Source organism: Neophocaena asiaeorientalis, unplaced genomic scaffold, assembly GCF_003031525.2.
Source record: "Neophocaena asiaeorientalis asiaeorientalis breed wild unplaced genomic scaffold, Neophocaena_asiaeorientalis_V1.1 scaffold427, whole genome shotgun sequence".
Lineage (NCBI taxonomy): Eukaryota > Metazoa > Chordata > Mammalia > Artiodactyla > Phocoenidae > Neophocaena > Neophocaena asiaeorientalis.
This window is the reverse complement of record NW_020172280.1, coordinates 5570003-5596888: the sequence shown is the minus strand read 5'-3', so window position 1 is coordinate 5596888 and position 26886 is coordinate 5570003. Positions and strand designations below refer to the sequence as shown.

Sequence of the window (26886 nt, the reverse complement as noted above, 5' to 3'; positions counted from 1 at the left end):
GTGGGCTGTGCTCTTACTGCAGTGGTACAGTATACAGAACCTTCTACAGTCTTCCCTCGGTATCAGGGGGGATTGGTTCCAGAACCCTCCCCCCCCTTGGATACTAAAATCTGAGAATGTTCAAGTCTCTTATATAAAATGGCCTAGTACACTTGGCCCTCCAATCAGGAAGGTTCTGTGGTTGGTTGAATCTGCAGGTGTGGAACGTGCAGATAAGGAGGGCTGACTGTATGTGGAGTCTTAGCTTCCTGGTGGGTCTTCCCCTGTGATGATTTCACAGTGACAGTGGTGTGGTGCAGGGACAAGGGCGCAGACCTGGCCTCCAGTCCTGACCCTGCCACTATCTGTGTGAACCTTGGTTTCAGTCATTTCATCCTTCAGGCCTTAGCTGCCTCACAGCTAAAACCTGACCAAGAGACTCCCTAAAGTCCTTTCTAGTTCTGCCCATTCTAAATCTCAGTAAAATAGCTCACCCAGAAACAAATAGTGACTGTTTGCATAACAGTGCCATAGCAGGGTTGTGTCCAATCCCCAGCTAAGAGAATCTGAGAGAGTTCCCATTTTTAAATGACTGCTTTCTCTATTAAAGAAAAAAATTAAATCTTAAATTCTTTAAGTAATTATAGACAAGTGAATTACATCCACTTTTTGAGATTCAGTTAAATGTTTTATTATGCCGATGTTGTGTGTGCTATCCATTGTAATGTGTGTGTTAAGCTTAAAGACTTATTTTCCTTGTGTGCTGTTTGAGAAAAAAAAAAATGCATGTCCTTTGTGTTTATTTTTTCTCTACCAGAGAGATGATGAGGATGGTGATGATATGGATAGTTATCAGGTATTACTGCTGCTGTCAATCCTGTGGCATGGGGCACAGCTGCTGCTAATTGCCAGCATTCGCAAAGCCGAGGGCAGGGAGGAGGAAAGGAGGAACGGAGAGCAAGAATATGCAGTTTTCACTCGCTTTTGACTTGCTTTCAGTGTAATCAGGGATACAATACTATTTCCCTGTCAGTTCAAAATTTATAAGCAGATACTGCACTTTTGCTATGCCATCTCAAATTGCTGGCTCGTAAAGCCTTTCTAAATAAGACCACTCTCACTGTATTAAATTGATGATCTTAAGAATTGTAGTTATCCTTCCATAATCTTTAAGCAGACCTGTCTTTCCTATGTGAACCTGCAGTTAGCTCCTTATATCTAAGAGAGTAGTACTGTTCTAACGTGCCATTGTATTTTTTAAAGACTTTTGCCGGTTAGGAAAACTGACGACATTTTAAGCACATGGTTTTATTTAGCCAGTTTTCTTCTCTCTTTAAGGCCAATCTTATTCATAACCTGGAGAATTTAGCTCTGAGCTTTAATCTCTTTTTGGAAATCTAGGGGAGAAAAAATATATGCAAACGTGAAGTTTTACCTAGTCGGGGCTGACTGGCCTACTGTCTATGGAATGTGGGATAACAGTAATGGTCAAGGTGGCAAACCAAGATGAACTTTTCTGGGTTGGTTCCCAGTCTTTGTACTGATTCTCTACATAAATTTTAAAAGCATGTTTTCCTGGTGTGCCTTCCTATAAGTAAAATGTGGGTCCATTGTAGGTAAAGCCTCAGAAGTTCTCAGGTGTCTGCTCTTAATGTAACGTCTTAAGGGTTAGGCCGGAATTAGGGAAGTCAAAGAGCATCCAGAATAGAATTGGTAGGTGGCTTTCCCACCTCATAACTTTACTAAGAAAGAAAACAAGCAAGTAAAAACAAATGGTAAGGGAGATACCAGTATCCCCTTGGATCTCAGCAACGCCATTAACTAACGTCCTGTGGCTGTCTGTGCGCTTGCTGCCACGTGGTTCACAGTTGAGTCCAGCGGCTGCTTCTGGGAGTTCTCAGCATGGCTGACTGCATGTTGGCTTCTTGCATGGGAAGTTTTCGGTTAGCCTCATGGTAGCGGTTGGAGGTAAAACCTTTGCAGCAAGTTTGAAAAGTTCTCCACTGATCTATTCTTTGCCTTTCAGAAAATACATCTTATCCAGCCATCGAGCTCTGAATGATGAAAATGCCTGTTGTTTTCCATTCCATTTGCTGCTTTGTGATTTGGGCTGTGTTTCTGGTGTCCTTCTGCTTAGAATCACAAACCCTTCAAACGAATAGCTACAACTTAAATACATGCACGCCCATACCATATAAGACTCATCCAGCAGCTGGTGTAGTTTGAGCTTCTCTTGCTTTTAAGCATAATTATCTTTTTGGAAATCCGGGGGCTCTGATTTCTGAGTCATGGGATCCTCAATCAGCATGCAGTGTTCCTGAGGCCTCTTTGCTTTCCTGCATATTAATCACACAGCAGTGTTCAATGGCCTTTCCTAATGAAAAGTTTCCTAATCAACTTAAACATCTTTTTTTTTTAAAAAGAGAAATAGTTATCTGTGCACTCTACAGGAAAATGTTTTCCTTCCCTGATGCCAGGAAGAAGACTTAAACTGTGTGAGAGAGAGGTGGTCTGATGCCCTCATTAAACGGCGAGAATACCTAGATGAACAGATTAAAAAAGTCAGCAATAAAAAAGGTATGTGAGGGCTCCCCTGGTGGCGCAGTGGTTGGGAGTCCGCCTACCGATGCAGGGGACGCGGGTTCGTGCCCCGGTCCGGGAGGATCCCACGTGCTGCGGAGCGGCTGGGCCCGTGAGCCATGGCCGCTGGGCCTGCGCGTCCGGAGCCTGTGCTCCGCAAAGGGAGAGACCATAACAGTGAGAGGCCCGCGTACCGCAAAAAAAAAAAAAAGGTATATAAGATTAAACTCTTGGCTGGGAGTAGTTTTTTCACTTCTAGACAGTAGTGGTAGGCTGTTTTCCTCCTTTAGCTGGACTGCTGTGTCTTAGCTTTTTGACCCCATGACAATTATAGATATTAGGAATCATTAGTGTACAGTGTTTAAGCAGGCTCTGAATTTGAAAGTAATGTTTCATTACTTGAGTTAACTGACATTAAACGTTAAATTCAGATTTTGTTTTGATGAATGCAAATGCCATCAATATCGACACCTCCACATGAGGTATTCGAGGCTCAGAACCTGGGACTGACAGCAGCTAAAGGGTCACTTCTGAAGCCACGACACTTGGCAGGTGGGCTGTGGCTACCATTGGGCGGTAGCCATGCTTTTGGCTCCTTTGGGGTGGCCTGAAGCCGGCCTGCAGGTCCACTCGCCACCACCCAGCTCCGAAGATTCAGTTTGCTTACGCTGGCAATGGCCACTTGGATTCTGGAGCAGAAATCTGCTCCTAAAACCCTGGTTTCAGGCTTCCCTGGTGATGCAGTGGTTGAGAATCCCCCTGCCAATACAGGGGACACAGGTTCGTGCCCTGGTCCGGGAAGATCCCACATGCCACGGAGCAGCTAAGCCCGTGCGCCACAACTACTGAGCCCGCGCACCTAGAGCCTGTGCTCCACAACAAGAGAAGCCACTGCGATGAGAAGGCCGCACAGCTCAACGAAGACCCAACACAGCCAAAAATAAATAAGTAAAAATGAGTTAAAAATAAAAAATAAAACCCCAGTTTCTCATCCTGAGTGAACGATTTACTCAGTGTGGTTGGTTCTCCACCCAAGGACGTGTTCTGTATGTGAATCCGCTTCACGCAGAAGTCGGCGAAAGTCCTTCCCCAGTAAAACATCTTGCCTCCGCGTTCTGCTCTTGGCCTCAGTGTGTGTATGTGTGTACTCAACCTGCTAATGAAAGCTCACTTTGCCCATGCCCAGGTAACTCCAGAGTTGAACTAGGCTAAGAGGATTGCAAAATAGATCAAATAAAATCCCTTTCATAACGAGCATGGAGGAAAACAAGTTAGTTTTGCAGAGTGCAATATATGGTGTTTTTTAATCCTCTATCCTTATAAAATGATGTGTGGTTTTATAAAGCAATGTCACATCCATTATTGCACTTGATCCATCTGACAGGTGCGTGAAGTAGACATGACTTGTATTAACCCTATTTGACAAATTAGGAAGCTAAGACTCATCTGTTGAACGACCTTCCAAAATTACAGAACTAGAAAAATAACCCAAGTCTTCTAATCCCTGTTCCAACGCTCTTTCCACTCTTCCTGGGTTTATGATCTGTTAGGCTAGTGTCCTAGCCTCTCTGAGCTTGTCTGGGTGCTCCGTCTTAAACTTCAAAGCCTCAATTCCCTATTTGGGACACCGTGGATGTTTAAGGCACTTGTGGGTACCACTGAGTGCAAATAGATTTAAATTTAGAAACTGTCCTTTCTCCCTCTTGGCACTCATGCCCTCGTTTTGTCCCACAGAGAAGACAGAGGATGATGTAGAGCGGGAAGCCCGTCTGGTGGAGCAGTGGGTGGGGCTGACGGAGGAGAGGAATGCCGTGTTGGTGCCTGCGCCGGGCAGCGGGATCCCCGGGGCGCCTGCCGACTGGTGAGTCCGCCCTTCCTTCTGGGCAGGCCTGACAATGGTGCCGTGGTCTGTGGCAGGTCATGTGAGTGACCTGCCAGGACTGTCACAGAAAATGTTAAGTACCGTGAGCTGTCCAGGGAAGGGCCACCCAGCCCTAGTTCTCCCCTCCGTCTTCTTCTTGCCCACTGCCAGCATCTTCCACTCACAGGAAGCCAGCGAGCACTTATCACTGGCCAGGAGTCAGACAGACAGCCCTCCAGCCCTTGGCATGAGCACCTTGGACATGATTACCTGATCTCCAGACATTCTCATATCTTGGGTCGAAAGAAGGGTGTTTCCAGAGCATACTTGAAAAGGGCAGAAGATATGTCTTCTTATTTGCCCTCCTGCCTGTTTATTTTGACTCAACAGAGAGTCAGCACTTAAGCACTGCATCCACAATGATGAGTCATTCAGTGGATTAATCAGTCAGTCCTAATGCCCAGAAGAAACAGCATGGGATCCTGGGCTCTGGAGGCAAATCGATCCTGTCCCCTGTTCCTCCTCTAACCATAGCCACTTCCCTTCTTCCCATCACTAGAATTATTCTCAGAAAGCCTTCAAATAATCTGTGTTTCAATTAATTACATGTAATTCATATGACTGTAGTTCTTTATATAAGTCACATAATTCCCATGATTTGTGTTAAGAAGGGTGACAAGATCTGTGAAAATATCTCATTTGTAGAACCTGTATCTGACTCCACAGTGGTTCTCTTCTGCTTTCATACCTCTGTCGTGTTTGGTTATTTAACAAGATGTAAAACACATATTTTGTTATGATTAAATATTGTTATTAAATTTAGGATCCCACCACCTGGAATGGAAACCCACATACCTGTTCTCTTCCTTGATTTGAACGGTAAGTTTGAACCTGACGTTCCAAGGCTTATCACATTGAATTAAGTTTGTAATCTAATCAGACCCGCAGTATTTTGACCCTTAAATCACTTGCCTAATCACGCACATGCCATATTTAGGTGACATTTTTACTCCAACCAAATATATAAAGCCATGACATGTCGAATCACTAGAAGACAGATGTGGAAATTTATTCTTAAAAAGACAGCACTTGAGAGATTGAGAATTGCATACAAAGGCATGAGAGCAGTTATTGCTCTGAAATAGTAATGGACATGGAAATTACCTGAGAAGGTAATCACCCTTAGAGATCTGAATCTTTATGCATTGCAGGTACCCAGGAATCTGCATTTCTGACTGGTGCCCTTTGCTCCCCACCCCACCCCACCCCCATTTGTTTTGTTTCTAGAACACGATCATCTGTAACCCTGCATGAAGGGTTGTCCTTTACTGTAGAAATTCGATTGACCCTGGGCGAATACAGAACAAGGGTTTTTAATGTGTTTTAGCAGTAAAATCCATTTTCAGTATGAACTTGTGAATGGAACCCCATGTGTGGAATACGAAAGCAGAGTTGCTGAGTTTGGGGATGGGCAGGCTCTGGCAGGCCTTTCTGCAGGGCCCTTGGGATCCTAAAATCACAGCCTGAAAACCTGTCTTCTGGAGGGAAGACCAGTAATGGATGAATGGAAGACACAGGAGGTTGGCTTTGGCTCTTCATATGAACAGTTTTTTTAAAAGCCTAGAAATAGACCGTTGCCTCCTGAAGTGGTGAGTTCCCCATTATTGGAGGTTCCCCATTATACAAGCAAAGACTGGATGACTATATACAGAGATTTGTGAAGGGTGAATCCTACACTGGGTAGGACATTGGAAAAAGATGGTCTTCACATTTCTCCCAAGTGCTCAGAACTTTGTTTCTAAAGTGATAATTTAACTACCCAAATCTCTACACTTGATCTTAGCCAAAAGGCCGAGAAGCGATAACCACTCACATCTCTAATTTAGTGTAAGTTATGTAAGTAGGACCACAAACTTAACGCTACGTTAAAGGAGGAATTGACAGAAAGCAGCAAAATTCTAAGGTGTGTTTATGTAGTGAAAATATTTGCTCCCAGGACTACATATAGAATATATTCCGTCCATTTATAGGAGAGTCACAAAGGCACCTTTTTGGCTCCTGGAGTTGTTTCTGTAAAGGACAGAAACTGTTGTAGTTAGTGGAGGTGCTGTTTCAACTGCAGGAATGAAAAACTCAATAAAATTGCATTACATGTAAACTTCATCTGTAAAGAGCATATTTAAAATTTTCGGATGCTTGCTTAAAAAATCTGTTTCCCCCACTTTTGCTTCTGTGCCCTGGACTTGGTCAGCGGATGACCTCAGTGCCAATGAGCAGCTTGTGGGCCCCCATGCATCGGGCGTGAACTCCATCCTCCCCAAGGAGCATGGCAGCCAGTTTTTCTACCTGCCCATCATAAAGCACAGTGATGAGGAGGTAACTGACCTTTAAGAATCTCTTAAAGGGCTTCAGATTAATGCACATGCCTGTGGGCCTCTCTGCCCATTAAACTGCTGTGGTCTGGACTTTGGGAAAGAGGACTGGGAACTTTAAAAAATAGAATGCGTGTGTTGTCAAAAAGGCAAGGAGGGACTTACCTGGTGGTCCAGTGGGTAAGACTCCGTGGTTACAATGCAGGGGGCCTGGGTTCGATACCTGGTTGGGGAACTAGATCCCGCATGCATGCCGCAACTAAGAAGCCTGTGTGCCACAGCTAAAGATCCCGCGTGCCGCAACTAAAGATCCCGCATGCTGCAACTAAGACCCCTCCTCGCAGCCAAAATAAATAATAAATAAATAAATCTTTTTTTTAAAAAAGGCGAGGAAAAACATCTATGATTCAATGTAGAGTTGCATTTATTTTCTTTCTAGTGCATGACATAAAACTGCTCCACCTGAGTTGTCTTGTTTCCATGTCCCCATCCTTCCCCCATCCCTAGGTTTCAGCCACAGCCTCCTGGGACTCCTCGGTGCATGATTCCGTTCACTTGAATAGGATCACCCCACAAAATGAACGGATTTACCTGATAGTGAAGACCACAGTCCAGCTCAGCCACCCGGCTGCTATGGAGCTGGTATTACGAAAACGGATTGCAGCCAATATTTACAACAAACAGGTAGTAACGGGGCCTGATTGTGCCGTTTCGTACATGAGCACAAAGTTTTTTCCTTCTCTCTATCACAAAGTAGTGTTTGGGGGTGTTAATACAGTGGCTATGCAAATCGCTACCAGGTTATAATCTGATTCTCATTTATCCAAGATAACAGGGTATGAGGATAGCAGAGGTAAATGTCATCCACCAAAGGACTTTTCCACCTTGACCGATTTGAGGCCCATAATCTTAGGAGGCAGGGGAGTTATGACATTTTATTGTTTGAAAAAGGTTAAGCGCCTGGTCCAAGAGGGTTAGTGACAAAACCAGGACAAAGATAGGCTCCAAATAAATTTCTGTCCTAATGCTTCCCCAGATCTCATCTCAGAGGTGCTGTCAGCAAAACTGATCCTCTGAGTTGACTTCTGACTGTGCCAGGATAGATTCATTAAACCCTGACAAGATCAAGTAGAAAGATGGCAAGTGGGAAAAAGGAGCAACCACAGAAAAACCCTGGATCAGCTGCAAATCCTGCAGTCTAATCCCTAAATTACAGCTGGATGTTATTGTCCTTCAGGATTGGAGACAAGGATTTTTCCATTCAGTTTTTTTCTGTTTTACTAAGTGTTGTGTGTATATCAAAAACATAGTAATTGATGATGCTTTTACAATTTGTAAAATACTAAATAACTTCTATTTTCCACATCGCTTAATTCAGCTTTCCTTTTCTACCAGAGTTTCACCCAGAGTTTAAAGAGGAGAATATCACTGAAGAATATATTTTATTCCTGTGGTGTAACCTATGAAATAGTATCCAACATACCAAAGGTAAAGTATGTATTACTTTTTAAAAATATCAAAATGTGAGTATTGGAGAATGTGTTAAATCTCAAAACTTTTAAATCATTTTCTCACCACCATTTTGAGAAAAATGTTGTTCAGGTAAAAGTATTCTAATTGCCTTCTTGTCTCGTTAGGCAACAGAGGAGATTGAGGACCGGGAGACTCTGGCTCTCCTGGCAGCGAGGAGTGAGAACGAAGGCACAGCAGACGGGGAGACGTACATCGAGAAGTATACACGAGGCGTGCTGCAGGTGGAGAACATCCTGAGCCTGGAACGGCTCCGGCAGGCAAGTAACTGCAGCATCTGGACCAGAGGGTGAGATCACCAGCCTTCACCCCAAATGGACAAAGATGAATGTATTTCCCAAACACCTTCTCTCTCAATCTATCAGAGAAGAAAAACTGGTAGAGAGTAGCCCTCTTATTAGACAAAATAGTTACTTTGACAAACTAGTAACACAAATTCAAATGACTACCTTTTATTGAATACCACCTAAGTAATAGTGATACATTATTTCATTTAATCTTCAAGATAACCCTGCAAGGTGAATACTGTCATAATTCCCATTTATAAATGAGAAAACTGAGGCTGACAGAAGTTAGCCAACCTGCCCAAGGTGACCCAGCTAAGAAGGGGTACAAAGTTGGATGTAAACCCAGAAAGCTTGACTCCGAAGCCCACGTGCTTAACCACATATTCTCTCCCTAATTTTTGGATCCAGATTAACTTCTGTGGCAAAAGCAGGATATTCAGGTGAAAATAATCCACTAGGTAGTGGAACTGCACAGGAGATGTCATTCAATCAAGGCAGTAGCCGAAGTTATGGAAAGTGTGCTTTGAACGGCAAGAGGACTAAGGTTGGCATCTGTCAGAAGAATCTTCCTTTAGTCCCACCTAAACTGCTGCACGAGTGAAACACAAGCAGCATAAAAGTTGATTGTAATTTCCCAAGTGAGATATATAGTTAGTGGTATTTCATCCATGTTTTCTCTGCCCACCTATATAAAAGTCCACAACATAAATGTCTTTAGTTCTTCAGTTTTCCTGGTTTTATTTATGAGGAATGCTTTTGATAAATTAAGCCAAAAAAAAAGAAAATGGATACAATACGATTACAGTTTTGTAAATATGGGGGGAGAGGGAGTGTAGGATTGAAATGATCTTTATTTCTATACTTTCTAAATCCTCCACAATAAACATATATTACTTTTGTCATCAGAGGAAGAAAAATAAATGTCCTTTTCAAATTTGCAGGCAGTCACGGTCAAAGAAGCGCTTTCCACCAAAGCTCGGCACCTGCGGCGAAGCCTCAGCACACCAAATGTTCATAATGTGAGCTCACCCGCGAGGGGCTGCCTCCCGCGTGACGCATCTCAGGGTTTGGGGTGCAGCAAGTCAGGGGACCTCCGGTCGGGGTTTACAGGTGGGGATAGAACATTCGGCACCAGTGTGGGCATCCCAAGGTGCCAAGCCCGCTCCTCTTTTCTAGCGAAGCTTACCAGAGAGCCCTTACGTGTAACGTGCCTGAGCTTTTAGTGGAATCTTGCAAATTTCTCTCCATAAAGTTATGTCCTTGAAAGACGTTTTTTGAGATGTAAATAGAATGTAGTTGGTTTAAGGATGGTCGAGTCAGGTAGAAATCCTGCTGCCAGAGGTGCTGAGTGCTCTCTTGAGCCTGTTTACATTCCCCCTTCTAGCTGCCCCAATGGATCTTACTGTGCTGCCCGTCAGGGTGATAGGGCACCAGACTCCTCCGTAGAGACCCTTCCATAATGCCTGGTCTTTATTTTGCTTACCTTCCTCAACCACTCCATAGAGGAAATCCAACTGACAGAAGCTACGTCCAGTGGAGGGGAGCGTTGTCATGGGAAGAAAGAACAGAGCAGTACGTGGACCACTGCAAAGTAGCCTCTTTGCAGGAGCAGCAGAGAGAAAGTCAGATCCTCTCAAGGAAAACTGTTATTTACCTTCCCGTTCTCAAGAATTGTCAGATAATGATTAAACACACAGTAAATGTTTATGAAAGCTGTCTTAACAGTAGTCCGAAAAGCAAATCCCTACAATCACTTTCATGCAGATTACTTCTTCTGACCACAGTTCAGTTCTTAAAATTGATAATAGGAGACTCATATAGTTGTAAATTGAAAAAAGTCTTCTAATTAATTTAGGCATCAAAGAAGAGATCATAATGGAAATTAGGATGTATTTAGAACTGAATGATAATAAAAAGTGGTATGTATATCAACAGTTGAGGGATGCAGTTAAAGTGCTACTTGGAGGGAAATCCTTGGCTCTGAGTTTCCTGTTATTCCATTTATACTGCAGAATACTAGATGGTAGAGAAAATGAAAGAGCTAGAGCTATTGTTAGGAAATTTATAGATCTTATATTATAAATGTTATTAAAATATTAATTATATTAAAAATAATGAGGAAAACATATATCTTTAAAAGTAAGGAAAGACCACCTATGAAGTATTCTACCCCCCAAAAAAAATTGAACCTAAATGTGGTCAAGACTGTAGATCTAACTACTAATATTTACAGGGGACAGAGGAAAATGTTAAATGATACCACAGGGATTCATTTAACAAAATCCAGACTGTGGGAAACATTACAGGAAAAAAATGATCTAGAGAAAAGGGAAAGCTCATAAATTAAAAAAGACTTACAAGATATATCATCCAGTTGCAGTATATTAACTATCTTGATCCTGATTCAAAATTAACTGTGATAATGTTTATAGACATTTGACCACTAATGGGATATCTGATGCTATTTAGGAATCACTTAATTTTTTTAAGATGTGATAATGGTATTATGGTTTTAAAAAGGGAGTAGGAATTTCTTATCTTTTAGAGATTCATAAAGAACTATTTATGGATAAAAATATTTTAAGTTAGAAAAAGAAAATCAGAATATTTTTAAAGAGGATAATGATAAATATTAGAGCAGAATTATAATAAATTCAAATAAATAAGGAAATAATAAATATTAGAAGAAAGAAAGAGGGAAGGAGAAGGTCATAACAGCCTTCAACTGTATGTGTGATATTTTATTTAGTTAGTTATGTTAAATATATAAACCACATTGATAAAACCATTCATCCCTTACAGGTCTCTTCTAGTCGACCAGACCTTTCTGGCTTTGACGATGATGATAAGGTGTGTACCCGTGGGCATGGCCAGGTTATTAGTAGAATCTAAGTCTGGAAAGTTAGAATATATTGGTGTTTTTAAAATCTCTGGACTTCCCACCGTAACCTGATGCAGATCATTGTCTCTACATGTCCATTTCCAAGTTCAAATACTTGATGTGAAATTGCTGTGCACTCTGAGTGTTACATTGTTACTTAGCATGACACCTTCCATATCAGGATCATACGACACATAATTGAATAAATATCTGTGTGTTTATGGGTCTAACTCTAAATGACTTAAGAAGGTATTACATCCACCATAGCAAAATCAAAATTATTTCAAATGCGGAAAATTAGGACTTTGAAATTAAGGACATTTTACAGCGTTATCATATTCAAATATTTCTTTAACATATATTGTATGTAAATTACTATTCTAGGGACAGTAGATGATTCAAAAAGTATAAACACACATTATGTCTTCAAGAAGTTTAAAATCTAGTCCTTGGAGATAGACATCTCCTGAGAAGTTGAAGTAGGATTTACTAAGTTTATATGATATAAAGGAGGAGGTTTCTCCCTTTACTATACCTATATCTTATGCCAGCTTGGAACTTTTAAATCTCAAGTATATGTAGAGTAATCGTACCACCAAGTTTGCCTGGGAAAGTTCAAGCTTATGCCTACTACCCAGAAAAAATATCAGTGGAACTGTTTTACTCTCAAAAGTGTTGTTGTTTGGTCTTTAAATTATTTATTCACTCCAGGTATACCTTGGGTATGATAGCACTTGTCATATTGTTCAGTACTTTTCTACATGTTAGATCTATTTAATAATAAAAATAAATGAAGAGCACATACTGCCATTAAAAAATAGAAAACAACCTTCAAATCAGGCTTCATTTCTCTCTCTCACTCTCTTTTTTTTTTTTTTTGGTGCACTGCGTGGCACGTGGGATCTTAGTTCCCTGACCAGGCGTCGAACCTGTATCCCCTGCATTGGGAGTGCAGAGTCCTAACCACTGGACCACCAGGGAAGTCCCCATTTCTCATTTTAGAGGGACTTAATTACGGTTAACCCATGTTTCTACCTTGTAGGGTTGGCCAGAGAACCAGTTAGACATGTCTGACTACAGCCCCAGTTACCAGGATGTATCATGTTATGGAACTTTGCCCAGGGATTCACCTCGAAGGAGTAAAGAAGGTAGTGGTGAGATTTTTTTCTGTGTTATTTCTTTATAATTTCTTAGGAAAGGCATGGGGGGAAATTTTTTTATAATTGACATATAATATGGTAGGAAGCTGAAATTCTAGTTTGCTAGATGATCCAAAACTGTCTTCTTGAATAGAACATATCCTGTTCACTTTTTTTTTTGCTTTGTATCCATTATATCATACAATTAATAATAGGCTTTTTGTGCAACACTTGTAATTTTCAAATCACATTTCATGTATCATTTCCTGATTTTGAAGTCAGTTTTGAGACACACATATCTTATTACATTATGGTTAGATTTCATTCTTTACCAAAAGAATATCCACCTCCGTCACGTTTTTGTGCTGGAATCAAAGTATATTTTAGGAGAACATGTCTCTGGTCCCTAAGGAAATTTCAAAACTGACACCAGAAATGAATTTGATGACAACATTATTACCTAAATATAATATATAATCTCCCAATGCCCTGAAGGGAACAGCATTCTTAGGATATGTAAATCGGCTCTGTTACCTTACTTATCCCTTATATTTTACCTACTGTGTGCCATTGTACCAATGAATTGAGGAGAAAACATAGAAGGAGAAAGAGAAGCCCAAAAAGGTAAGAAATGAGTAAAAGCAAGAAAGAAGAATCGTCCTTCTTTAGTCATATGGAGCAGGGTGGCTTGAGGGAAAAGTGACTTGCAAGAAGACTTACACAGTGCTCACTCATTGGGTATGTATTGAGCCTGTCCTTGCTATATGCAGTGACAGATGCCGAGATCTTAAAATCCAACTGTGGACATGTACATAGAAAATAATAAGTTAGGAAATGATAAAATGCCAAAATGCATGTATAGAATATAAGGGCTCTGAGAATTCAGAGAGCTAGAGAATCAGCATGGGGGCTTCCCTCGTGGCGCAGTGGTTGGGAATCCGCCTGCCAGTGCAGAGGACACGGGTTCGAGCCCTGGTCCGGTAAGATCCCACATGCCGCAGAGCAGCTAAGCCCATGCACCACAACTACTGAGCCTGTGCTCTAGAGCCCGTGAGCCACAACTGATGAGCCTGAGTGCCACAACTACTGAAGCCCGTGCGCCTAGAGCCCGTGTTCTGCAACAAGAGAAGCCCCCACTCGCCGCAACTAGAGAAAGCCCACACGCAGCAACAAAGACCCAACGCAGCCATAAATAAACAAACAAACAAAAAGTTTTTAAAAAAAGAAAATCAGCATGAGTTGAAATTGGTCTGTTAAGTGATGCTTAAGCTGGATCTTGAAAAGAAGGTAGAAAATTTGGTTTCTGATTTCTTTGCTGCTGTCCAGCCCTTTGATGACTCTTTGTAACTTTGTAGATATATCTGCATTTTTGCCTACCTCCGTTTTAATGCTCAGCCAAGTACAGTCATCTTTGAGTATCCACGGGGGACTGGTTCCAGGAGCCCCTGCGTATACCAAAACAACCCGAGACTGTGGAGTGCCGACTGTATATTTATTGAAAAAAAGGAAAAGCAGAGAGAGCATTTCATTCAGAAAGCATAGCATGAACAGCATATAAGTGGACCCACGCAGTTCAAACCTGAGATGTTCAAGGGTCAGCTGTACTCACATACTAATCTCTTTGTTACGCCAGATATTCCTCTGGCTTGGTCACTGCCTCGCTTCTTGTGTGTTGGTTAAAGTGCTCTGTGCCCATAAACCCATGCCTTTTGTCTTCCCCAGGTTGTACGTCAGAGAATCCTCATGCCTTAACAGTCAGCCCTTTTAAAGCATTCTCACCTCAGCCGCCAAAGTTTTTCAAGCCCCTAATGCCTGTAAAAGAAGAGCATAAGAAAAGGATGGCGCTTGAAGCAAGGCCTCTTCTAAGCCAGGAGGTAAATGCTTGACTTGTCTGTACCATGTACGATAGAATGGACGTGTTATGCCTGTGGAGAAGGAACGCTGTGCATTAACAAAGTCAGATGCCACGTGTTGACATGTATGGGTTATCACTCCATGGTTCCTGTTCTGGAGTAAACATCTCTTTCTCAAGCACACAGGGTCATGGTAGAGTGTTTTGTTTGTTGTTACTGCTGTTGTTTTCTTTGTGTTTATGGCTGTTTTCAGAGTATTTATTTCAAATGAGAAAGAGATGTCCCCTAGGTGTTTTGAAAATATGAAAGGCATTTTTTTTTATTTGATAAATTTGGTTATGCTATTTGCCATAGAATTTGTGTAGTCTTGTCAGATTTCATCAGTAGTTTGACTCAAGCCTGCACAGTTGTTGGCTGCACTACTCACGTGTAATACAAGTGTTTGCATTGCTTTTCTAACGTGCACGTATTTAGCGTGTATGTCGGCCGTCGTTGTCTTCTGTGTGTGATGCATCTGTGTGTCTTAACCTTTGCAGAGCATGTCTCCACCTCAGGCACATAACCCTGGCTGCATTGTGCCCTCGGGAAGCAATGGCAGCAGCATGCCTGTAGAACACAATAGCAAACGTGGGAAGAAGATTGTAAGTCCTGGAACCATTTCTGTCATATTGCCTGGTGGTGGGTTTAAGGCCCTTTCACAGACAGTCATCCAAATACTTAAGAAGAAATTAAGATCTGTATTGAGTCTTGGCTTTTTTTTTTTTTTAAAAAAACACGTGATCATCAGTAATGAAATTTTGCATGGATGTGGCCGTGACCTGTGATTTTTCTAAGTGTTCCTTCTATTTATATACTTATTATTATTTTGCTTAGTGTAAAGGAAAAAGCCACTTTTAATGATTCTCATCTTTAAAAAGCGTAACACAGAGATCACTTTAACTAATAATGAATCTTTCTAATGAGCCTGTGCATATTGCCCAGATTCTGAAGTTAATCTACATAGAGGAATTGCACTTACTTGGAGTAAGTATTCTTTCGTTTAGCTGTGGGTGTTTGAGAGCTTTTTTTGTGTTGCCTGATGCTATTGTCAAGATTACCCTGTAGTTTGTAGCCTCTCCACCATCCATCACTGCCCATCCTCATCATCTGTACCTCTCAGGTAGCCTCTTTTAATTTGCTGGCAAAATAGATTCCAGCTCCCTCGGTGTCAGTCCTGCTTTCAGGAGGGCTTACCTGTATTTTACCACTGGTAGGTTGAAACTTTACCTGAAAAACCTCATTCCCTGGCACTTGGTTTTCACATTTCAAATTGGAGAGTTTTTAAAACACTATGTACCAGGCACTTGGGATCATAAGCGATACCTCAGTTCAAAAACGCAAGTGTGTATTCTCATGCCTGGAAAGAAGTCTCTGATTCTGTGTCTCAGCTTTCCCTCTCCTATGGTTTCCTACACTTTGGGTGCAGCTTGGAGCTGGAGTGGGCTGCTTGATGTTCACACCCGCATGCAGTCTGCTCTGTGGGCAGAGTGTGGGCCCTTTCCTTTCCCAGCTGCACCATGTCAGACTCATTCCAAAGGGTCATCAGCATGAGGTCTTTTAACCTCTAGGTTCTAGAATATGCTGCAAACGCACACTGTGTGAAGCTGACTAGAACTTGACCCAGACATGTAGCAGGCCAGGCTCCTGCATGCTTGGAGCACTAGGGGATCTTAAGAAATGACCTTCTCACTCTTCCTGTCCATGGAGGAAAGAAGGAAAGGCATCATTTTCCCCTCCCCTCTGTGTCCCTCTCCCCCCCACTGTCTCTGTGTCCTCCCTGTCCTTCTCTCCCAAAGTCCCCCTCGCCCCCCAGTCCCTGCTGGAGAAGAGCCTACACGCCAACAGCTGCCCCTCACCCCTCCCAATCTTAGTGAACTCTTCAGTCACATACGTGACCTCCCCCTGCTTAATTACTAAAGGCTTCAGCATGGGCTAAAAAGGCCAGGTGGCTAATCTATTACCCCTTCCGTTCTCTGGCTGGTTGGTTCTGTCTGTTTATTGATGTGGTACCCATCACCATGCTGCATGGGCACTAAATTTTAACCTATTTTAACAGTACATTTTGGTAGAGCACACCATCAAGGGACTGCTGGATGGCCCTTCTGGGGCTTCCCAGCAGCTAGTTTCACTGTTCACAATTTGCATTATAGTTATTTTCTTTACTTTCCTTTTATTATTTTAAAATAAAACCCATCTCAGGGCTTTTAGCTAGCAGAGGGTAGAATGGAACCAGATTCTCTTGGAAAAACCCAGGAAGTTTTGAGCAGCAGTTAGATTCTGTGTGATCAGACACACCATGAAACCCACTCAGCAGGGTTTGATGGAACCATTTTTCTTGCTGCGATCTTACTTGAGAGACCTGCCTCTCCTCTCCTTAGAAATCTAGCGCACTGCACACCCTTCAGCTCTGAAACTATTGGACTGTCTGATTTACTGCAGATAGAGGATGTTTTGGTAGATTATAAGAATATTACTTGCTTGATCTGAGGTTCTAGTCTCTCTCTTGGAAGATTTCATTTTATTCCTCTTCTTACAAATGGATATAAACTGCTTTATTCCTGTGTTCCCTATTCACTTTCTTTCCTTTTCCACTCTTGGAAAATAGAGGGCGAATCAATGGTTCAGTCTGATCAAAGGAGTTTGCAATCATTTTTGAGAAGCGATATTGGGACATTGTTCCTTTTATTTTGCAGCCCATCCAGTTACCAAAGAAACCTGTCGTTTCACATAAAATACAGTAAATATAGCCGTGCTTAACTTTTTTTTTTTTTTTTTTTGGCTTAAAACTACACACATTTATTCTCATGTAGCTCTGGGGCAGATGTCTGAAAAGAGTCTTTTTTTTTTTTTCCTTTGTTGTCTCATCAATTTGGGAAGATAGATAAATATACTTTGTGTCTTCTGTGAATAAGATAAAAGCAACAGTATGCCTTTGGAGTCTCTCTTTTTAAGTCATGATGCAGACAGAAGAGCAGAAAGAAAGTCAGTTCTCCCTCTCTTGGGTCTTGCATAGACAGCATACGGTTTTTGTCTCTCGTTTTACAGAAGAGGAAACACGAGACTTGTTGAGTGATTTGCCCAAGGTCTCACACTTAACGAGAGCATCAGAACAAAAACCCCATCCCTCGGCAGAATTGGGCTGATTCCAGAGGCTCCCAGAGATAGTGCAGTTTCATTACCTGCTGCTGCTGTTCCTAAAAAGGGGCTGCCCTCCCCTTAGTACCATGGACAGAAGTACTGGAGACCCTTGGCTGATGGAGTCTTTTTGAAAACAGACCATCTCTCTGAGGGACAACTGATTAGAGTGGGAGTGAAAATGACTTTAATCAGGTGAAAGTCACTCAGAAGGTCACTGTTTTTTGGGGTTTTTTTAATTTTTAAAAAATTTATTTTATTTTTGGCTGCGTTGGGTCTGCATTGCTGTGCACGGGCTTTCTCTAGTTGTGGTGAGCGGGGACTACTCTTCGCTGCAGAGTGCGGGCTTCTCATCGCGGTGGCTTTTCTTGTTGCAGAGCACGGGCTCTAGGCGCACGGGCTTCAGTAGTTGTGGCGTGCGGGCTCAGTAGTTGTGGCTCGCGGGCTCTAGAGCGCAGGCTCAGCAGTTGTGGCTCACGGGCTTAGTTGCTCTGCAGCATGTGGGATCTTCCCGGACCAGGGCTTGAACCCATGTCCCCTGCATTGGCAGGAGGACTCTTAACCACTGCGCCACCAGGGAAGTCCAGAAGGTCACTGTTTTAATGTGGGTTTTGATTCCTTCTTAAAATCAAGGTGTTTTGTCTATAGGTAAATATCAGCTGCATAAACTAAATCTCAAAAATCAAATCATGACTATTGTAGCTGTAGAGAAGCTTGAGAACTTGACTCCATGTCCCACTTTTAGGAAGAGTTTTCATTCTTTTTGTCCTTAAGACACAGTAGGAAGGTTCTTAGTTTAGTCTCCTTTAAAGTAAAATGATAAATAATGTTTCTGGTATAAAATGTTTATCTAATATATAAAATAGATAAACAGCAAGGTCCTACTGTATAGCACAGGGAACTCTATTCAATACCTTGGGATAACCTATAATGGAAAAGAATCTGAAAAACAGTATATACTGTATAACTGAATCACTTTGCTGTACAACAGAAACTAACAGAACGTTGTAAATCAACTACACTTCAATTAAAAAAATAAATAAAATGGGGCTTCCCTGGTGGCGCAGTGGTTGAGAATCTACCTGCCAGTGCAGGGGACATGGGTTCGAGTCCTGGTCCAGGAAGATCCCACATGCTGTGGAGCAACTAAGTCCGTGCACCACAACTACTGAGCCTGTGCTCTAGAGCCTGCGAGCCACAACTACTGAAGCCCTAGAGCCCGTGCTCCACAACAAGAGAAGCCACTGCAGTGAGAAGACCACGCACCGCAACAAAGAGCAGCCCCCGCTCGCCATGTGCAGCAATGAAGACCCAACACAGCCAAAATAAATAAATAAATAAATTTATTTTTAAAAAAAGAAAAAAAATTTTTTTAAATAATAATAAATAAAAGGTACAGAACCAAGCAATACTGTCTCCCCCCAAAAAAAATCTAACCAAATTCCCTTAAAATGCAATTTAAGCCAAGTAAGTCCTCTTTTCTCCTTGGAAGGCATAACTTCGTAAACTTTCCATCTCCGTTTACATGTTGGAACATGATTCATCTCTACTCAGTTTTCTTTCTTCTGGAACTAGTTGTCCCCACTCCTTTAGCCTTTCTCTTTAGGTCACTGCCCTAACCTTAACCCCACCCCAAGTGCATAACTAGGTACTGATCCCTATTTGTTTTTGTAGACTCTTCAGTTTTACTAAGGTCATTCTAATCCTTTAGTGTATACCTATTTCTACACATTAAACTCATGCTTGAACATTTCACTCAGCAAAGTTGTATTTTAGGATGACAAACCTGTCCTCAGTGTTAGGAAGAAGTAACTTCAGGCATAAAAAGAGGCCCCAAATTATAAATTCTTATCTTCAAATTTGGTTTTCCTTGCAACAGCTAACTTTTTAGTAATTAATTGCATCAGAGACTCTTGGGCTTGGGGATTATGTTTCTTTGCCAGCTTAAATTAGAAGGAAATATAAGAGAAACAAACACCTGAAATCCAATTTTGAGTCTAAACAAGTCAGGTAGAGAATCTAGAAAATATAGCGCAGGTTACTGATTCCGACAGTTCTGTCCAATTTTTGCTCCTTTACTAAACGTTTCCTCTCAACATTAGGGAGAGCTCTCTCTACCCCACCCCCTTTTGAACAGTGCTATTTAATTAGAAGACAGCTAAAGATAAGACAGAGAGGTTAGTGTTGCCAAAAATTTTGTTTTGCTGATTTCTGGAATTTTATCACTGCTATTTGATAGTCACCTTTAATTAATAGACAAGGAATTAAGACTACTGATGCTTTTAACTAATTTATATTCAAGCTACTTTAAAATCTAAAAAGAGTATTAAGCTATTTTTTAGGTATTTAGCATCTTATGAGATAGAAAAGAAAATATTGCTATAAAATTCAGCAGATGAAATTTATGTTCATTCGTAAACTCCCATCTGCTTTATCCGTGGAGCGTGCTTTTCCTCACCCTCCCCATCCTTCTCTCTTCCTCACCTCTTCTCTCTCTTTTTCTCTCTCTGGAAATGAGTAATGTTAATGTTTTGGTTCCAGGTCTTTACAGTTACTCTGTTGTTATACTGATGGAAATTTCATCCACCCAGCAGTGTCCAGGGTTATCCTTCGAACAAGGACCACAGTCGTAACTCCCCAAGGGTAGGGACCATGCCTGTCTTTGCTCAGCGTTGGTGTTCCCAGTTCTTAGGACAATGACTGGCATGTAGAGGATGCTTGATGAATATTGTTGACTGAAAGTCAGGTTTTAAAAGAGAAAAGGAATAGTTGCAGTGTCATCAGATGTATATGAGGTTAATTAGAAATGACTAGATAGTAATATCATTTATTTTTATTTGAAAATAAAATGCCCATGTGTTTTATATTGTTTTCCACCAAATTTAAAAGAATCATGCACTCAGGGAGAGAGATTGGAAGATGATAACAGCCACTCTTGCATATTTACCAATCTTTATAAACAGAATCCTAAAGCTATTTGACAAAAGAGATTTTCATTTAACTCTCACTATCTTCCTCACTTTCTAGTCAAATCCTCTTCCATGCTTCTCAAAAATGCTAGAAAATAGTAATTGTCAGATTAATTCAGTATTTTACAGACTTACAATATTTAGTGTAATACTGAGAATGGATGTTGAAATCGCGTTCTTTTCCCTTTCGCCATTGGGGTATCTTTATTTACGGCCCTTCCTCCCCATAAAATAGCTCAGAAACGTTTTGCAAATCATCGTGTTTATCTGCACTTTGCTCCCCAAGGTGAGGATTGTAAGAACATATGAAACAGCAGCCCTTCTCTGCCTCTGGCTGTCCCTCTACTCATCTAATTAGAAAAGAGAACATCTCCAACTGAAAACTAATCATGAGGAACTAATTAAAAGTCTACTGCACTTCCTTCCATCCTTTCCTTTAAACCAGGGGAGGAAAGGTTTCTAATTATTAGTGAGTGAGCACAGAAGAAATAAATCTTTTCATCTTGGATGGTAATGGGTTCATGCTCACAGATCTCTGAGGATAATGTACCTTTGTCCAGGAGAGTTGACAAGATTTAACCAAACTCAGAAAACAAAAACAAAAAACACTAGAAACATGGGAAGGTGAATGCCTTTAACAGTAAAGTGTTTACAGCCTGTCTCAACAATGCAGTTGCTGTAAGGAGCTCGTGGCTGACTTTTGCTTCATTTCTGTAGGACTCTGAAGAGGAGGAAAACGATCTAGAAGCTCTTAACCGGAAGCTGATAAGTTCACAGCCTTACGTACCTGTGGAGTTTGCCGACTTCAGCGTTTACAATGCCAGCTTGGAGAACAGAGAGTGGTTTTCTTCTAAAGTCGATTTGACGAACTCAAAGGTCCTGGAGAAAGAAGTGTCCTGCAGCCCCACCACCAGCAGCATCACCAGTGGCTACTTTTCCCATAGTGCCTCCAATGCCACCCTGTCTGACATGGTGGTCCCTTCTAGTGACAGCTCAGATCAGCTGGCCCTTCAGACAAAGGATGCAGACTCCAGTGAGCATCCCGGAGCATCACTTGTGCATGACTTCAGACCATCCTCAAACAAAGAGTTGACAGAACTAGAAAGAGGCTTGGTAAAGGATAAGATAACTATGGTGCCACTCAAGGAAAACAGTGCCTTAGCCAAAGGGAGCCCATCATCCCAAAGCATCCCTGAGAAAAACTCCAAAACGTGCTGTAGGACCAGCTCATGTTCAGAACAAGATGCCTGCTCCAGCAAAAATGGCCCGCCGGCCAGGGAATTCTGCCCCAGGGAGGTGACCATAGAACACACCACAAACATCCTCGAGGACCATTCTTTCACAGAGTTTATGGGTGTGTCAGATGGGAGAGATTTTGATGGTTTGACAGATCCTTCTGCTGGAGAACTTTCGAGTAGGAGGAACCTACCAAATACAATGGACAGTAAGAGTGTCTCAGATGGGCCACAGGACCCTGGCCAGCTGTGTTCCTCAGCAAAGAGTGACCAGGTGATAAATTCCAGGGGCAGTCTTTCGGGTCCTGTGCTGTCAATGAGCGCACCTAATTGTGCCCCAACTGCCAGAGGCCCTTCATCACAGTGACTTAGTAGGAGAGATTCATTCAGATGCTTCTGACAGGGGCAATGGGCCCACTTGGGGACCAAGTTCACATGCTGCCCAGCTGGCTGGCTATGGCGGAGCAAGTCTGCTTTCATAGTTTCCGAGTGGGGTTATGACATATGTAGGACCAGCATATGGGTTCATGTTGAATTAAGTGTTCACCTCGTTAAGGATCAGTCAATCTCGTGTTCACTCCCCGAGATGTTTAATTACGGGCTCTCCCAAGGTATCCTGGTAGCATCTACCATATTTCATCACATCTGTGATTTCTTTGATTATTAGATATGCTATTATTTTATGTATCATTAAAGCAAATACTTCCAATTAAACTATATCATATCAGCAGTTTCAGAGATGTTAAAAAGCACAGGGTGGTGGTGAGGGAGAGATGCATCGCAGATTTGATAAAATACATCCATTTGGTGCCCATAGGATAAAAAATGCTTTGGGGAAGCATAGGTGAATTCCCTGAGCAATTTAAGTGTGGGCTTTGGAAGTTACCCAGGTTGGTTTATTACAGTGTTTAATTTTCGTATTGGAACAAAATGGGTTTTTGCTAATATTCCTAAGGAAAATAGTGAATTATAATTAAGAGTACCACCATCTCTTCCCATTCAGTGTCACTGTTTTGATCCCACACCCCAGCCATAGCTGTGTAAGGAGTATGGGAGTGCCAGTCTTAGCAAAACAAAGAGCTGACAGAATTAGAAAGCAGCTCAGTGAAGGAGCAGATAATCAGAGTGCCGTCTGTCTCTCTGGTTTTTTTTTTGTTTTGTTTTGTTTTTAACATCTTTATTGGAGTATAATTGCTTTACAATGGTGTGTTCGTTTCTGCTTTATAACAAAGTGAATCAGTTATACATATACATATGTTCCCATATCTCTTCCCTCTTGCGTCTCCCTCCCTGTTTTGCTGAGGAAGTTATCATCCCAGTTTGCTGGCTTCCCCCAAGTCTTCCATACTAGCCCTTAAAATTTCAGTGTGTGGTCATTTATACAGCATATTCACAAATAAACTGCAAAAAACAAATAGTGGGGTCTCTTAGAACTCAGAAAAGACTTCTTTCCCCAACATAAGAATAAAATAAAGTTACTCATTACTGTTCTTGCAAGCTAAACAGTCATTTGTTTAAAAGTCTTCAGCTTCCTTTACACTGATCTTAAGCAGAATCTGCTTTGCTGGCCTACATGAGCTTTTTAGTCCTTCTTCCAAGAAGTCCAGGAAGAATGTGGTCCAGGGGTTAATTCTTCACCCTGGAACAGTGCTTCTCAAACCTAAATGTGCAATAGACCCACTGAGGGGTGTTGGGAGAAGATGCCTCTTAAAAATACAAATTCCCAGGAGTCGCTGCCCTGCACACCTAAGGTTTTGCTTCAGTCCCCGTTGGAGCGGGGCGAGGGGTGGTGTGGGGATAAGGTTTTCACAAACCCCTCTGCTGAAGGGATACAGGGTAGGGTGTCTGAGGGCTGCCCTGTTAGAAGCACGGCCTGGCCCGCAGAAGGGAGAAGAGGGGCAGCAAACTCCCCCTCACCCCCGCCTTGTTTCGTTGCCTGGATTATTTAGAACCCAGTAACAGGAACACTACCTGATTCTTGCTTTCGAAAGGTTCCAGAATAGAATAGTGTGTCCCTGCCAAAGGTCTTGGTTTAAAAGTGGAGTTTACAAAACACATTTGTTGTATCAGGGTAATGTGGGACTATGGTGGGTTTTTTCTTTTTTTAAAAATTGCTTTAAAAAAAAAAAATTGCTTTAGTAGTTTTGTTATCTTGGTTTTAATTTGTTTTGACAGTGTTAAAAGTCTGAGCACTTTTTAAGCACTCAGGTTTGACTTTTGTTCTCACCCTGGTATGACTTAGAGTGTAGACCCAGCAATAACATTTTTTTTTTTACTTTAACTTTAGGTCTTGCTGTCTGTCATTACTTTTCTTAGAATCTTCAGCCTTGGAGCTAGGTTCGTCCCTTGTGTAGAGTACATTCTAGAACTGGATCCCGTAGTCAGCCAGATCCTGCAGGTCCCTCTAGGAAGAGCCCCTCGTGGGGCATGGTCTCCGTGGGTGGGGAGGGCGGGGACAGGAGCCTGCACTCACCAGCCTCTGTATTCCAGGGGAGCACGACCGCTCCGTGAGAGGCAGCAAGCCAGAGCACCAGCCCATCTTTAAAACGTGCTGCAGCCCAGCCGGACCTCACACCAGCGCAGAGAAGCCGTGGCTTCGGGAGCCACCTCCTTTCCCCTCCCGAGCCGGCAGAAGCCGCGCTTTGTCACTCGGCTGAATCGGCAGCCTCTGCTTTCTTCCAGAGAACCGAAAATCCTGGCTTAATGAAGTGGCAGTATTTTTGTGTGCACTCACTACACACCCACACTGTGTAGAAACCTCCACAGAGTCAAACAAACTTTATTCTTGTACAATTTTAATCAGTTCTTACTGTAGAATCTGGAGTCAATGCTCTAATTTTTTTTATAAATAGTATATGTTATGTATATGAAATGGTATCTATAGTATGTCTGGAGACAGACAAGTCTGCACACTAAAAGGGGGAGAAAAGTGGTTTGCAGAAAATCGGAAGGTACTGGACTTCGTTCCAAAGCAGCTTGGGCGATCTCTTAGAACAGGAGCAGATGAAAAAGATTGTGTTGCCTAAGAATGAGGTTGTAAATCCCTCTTTGCAGCAAAGGTTACAGAATGCCGTTCTTTATAACCAAAGAACTTACATAAGACTGAATGTTTTTGCTGTCCACTCTTGTTTTATGTGTACATACGTGTTTAACTGCAAGTTCGGTGCCATACGCCCCTTGGCTCCCAGGCCACGTGCTGCCGTTCTCTGTCCTGTTTCGTAAGCACACTGAAAAATCTCACAGCTCCGTTCTTTGGTCTTCCACCTGGCCTGCCGCCTGCTGACTTGCCGTGGAATTGGAACCGTTGACAGTGACTGGGGCTCTGACCCCAGCGTTTCTGGTCCCTTGGTCCAGGCCATCCAGGCAGGTGGGATGCAGAGAGCAGTATTACTGTAAGAAAACACAGGGACAAACCAAGAGTTGGGTTGCGGGGAGGGGGTGTTGATTTTCGTCTCTTTGTGGTTTTGTTTGGGGTTGGTAGGTTTTGTGGTGGTGTGGTTTTGCCATTGTTGTTTTACTTCAATTTTGGAAAATGCTGAAGAGATGAAATGAGCTGTAAAGTTCACAGGTGCCCACGTCACCGTGTTCGCAGGAGATGATTGAATACAGATGACCCTGCTGTCCATGTCTTCATTTGTAAAATTCTGTTCCTGATGGAGACGCTGAAGGATTATGTGTGTGGAAGTTTTTACAAAAGTACTTTCTGTACCTATTGTGTAGATGCCTGTACAGTTGGTCCAGATGTACAGCAATAAATGTGTCGTGGGAGCGAGAGAGTATGTACAGCCTGCTGTACCTTTTCCCTTTAAGTTCTTAGCATCAGTAAATGAGTAAGATATTGGAGATTTTAATGCAAAGCTGCTGTTTGTGATTTTTGTGTATAGTGAGCTGACTGTAGTATTTTACTATTGTCTGTTTAAAAAAAAGAAAAACTGTAATTTATGTCCTTTTCAACTTTATTGTATTTAATTGGTACAGATTGTGTGTGTGTGTTTTAGAATACAGACTGTCTAATTCCGATTTTAAAACATCTGTTGTTTGTCTTTAATTACTCTGCCACTAGTTTCGGATCCATTTTCCATATTTGTTTGTATGCGTGTCCCTGTAGCTTAAACAATAATAGTAACAGCAAACATTCACTGAGGGTTTACTGTGTACTAGGCACTGTTCCCAACTTTTGATATAGATCTCGCTTAATCCTCACAGCAGCGGATGCCATAGGTTCTGTTGTTATTAAGTGTTGGACGAAAGGAAAACGAAGGTGGAGAGGTTGGTGAGACGCAGCAGGCGGCAGAGCCAGGATTCAGCCCACGCTTCCATCAGTGTCTCCTGGTGTTCTGTCTGGTGACGCGTCATGGAGGGATAGGCCTCTTAAGGGAGGACCAGGCGCCTTCAGAGAGCGGAAGGCGGTGGTGAGTGTCCCAAGTCCAGACTGACTGACATTAGCGGGGAGCACCTGCAGCAGACAGGCCGAGGTGGGTTACACGTGGTCATGACAATCAAGTACTTCTTTAGAGGAAGCAGCAGGGCCTGCCACCCTGGAAACAGTGGCTCAAGGTAGCTTAATGTGAAAGAGTTATCTAAAAATGGTTTTCCAGAATCTTTTCAGAAAAGATTCACAAGAGCCTTTCTGATGCGGTCAGGAACTAGGTCTAGCCTGTTCTCGAAAGAGAGTGACTTACATAGACTCCCAGGAAAAAGTAGGTGGGGGAGGGCTTCCCTGGTGGCGCAGTGGTTGAGAGTCCGCCTGCCGATGCAGGGGACACGGGTTCGTGCCCCGGTCCGGGAGGATCCCACATGCCGCGGAGCGGCTGGGCCCATGAGCCATGGCCGCTGAGCCTGCGCGTCCAGAGCCTGTGCTCCACAACGGGAGAGGCCACAACAGTGAGAGGCCCGCGCACAGCAAAAAAAAAAAAAAAAAAGTAGGTGGGGGAAAAACCCAAATTATTAGGATTTTATGGAATGGGAGTTGGGGCAGGAAAGCAGCTATTTAATGTTTAAATAAATCATGACAACCACAAATACA

At 42.4% G+C, this 26886-nt stretch overlaps 1 protein-coding gene and 1 pseudogene across 6 annotated transcripts in view; one reads left to right on the top strand and one right to left on the bottom strand.

Moving 5' to 3' along the window:
* KIF13A (kinesin family member 13A) overlaps positions 1-25888 on the top strand; it is a 101338-nt gene extending 75450 nt beyond the window's left edge. Inside the window, exons 23-37 of one of the 6 annotated variants that reach the window (XM_024764009.1) lie at positions 797-835; positions 2457-2556; positions 4294-4420; positions 5244-5299; positions 6672-6796; positions 7300-7476; positions 8188-8280; positions 8430-8582; positions 9551-9628; positions 11412-11459; positions 12533-12644; positions 14352-14503; positions 15019-15123; positions 21343-22134; positions 24351-25888. In XM_024764009.1, the coding sequence (XP_024619777.1) occupies positions 797-835; positions 2457-2556; positions 4294-4420; positions 5244-5299; positions 6672-6796; positions 7300-7476; positions 8188-8280; positions 8430-8582; positions 9551-9628; positions 11412-11459; positions 12533-12644; positions 14352-14503; positions 15019-15123; positions 21343-22134; positions 24351-24371 (2178 nt within the window). In that variant the 3' untranslated portion in view covers positions 24372-25888. Of the gene's footprint in view, positions 1-796; positions 836-2456; positions 2557-4293; positions 4421-5243; positions 5300-6671; positions 6797-7299; positions 7477-8187; positions 8281-8429; positions 8583-9550; positions 9629-11411; positions 11460-12532; positions 12645-14351; positions 14504-15018; positions 15124-21342; positions 24318-24350 lie in introns of those variants that run through there. The other 5 variants (XM_024763993.1, XM_024764027.1, XM_024764001.1 and 2 more) reach the window with 5 other exon arrangements.
* LOC112412645 (uncharacterized) lies at positions 6142-6283 on the bottom strand (annotated as a pseudogene).
* Positions 25889-26886: the final 998 nt, after the last annotated feature.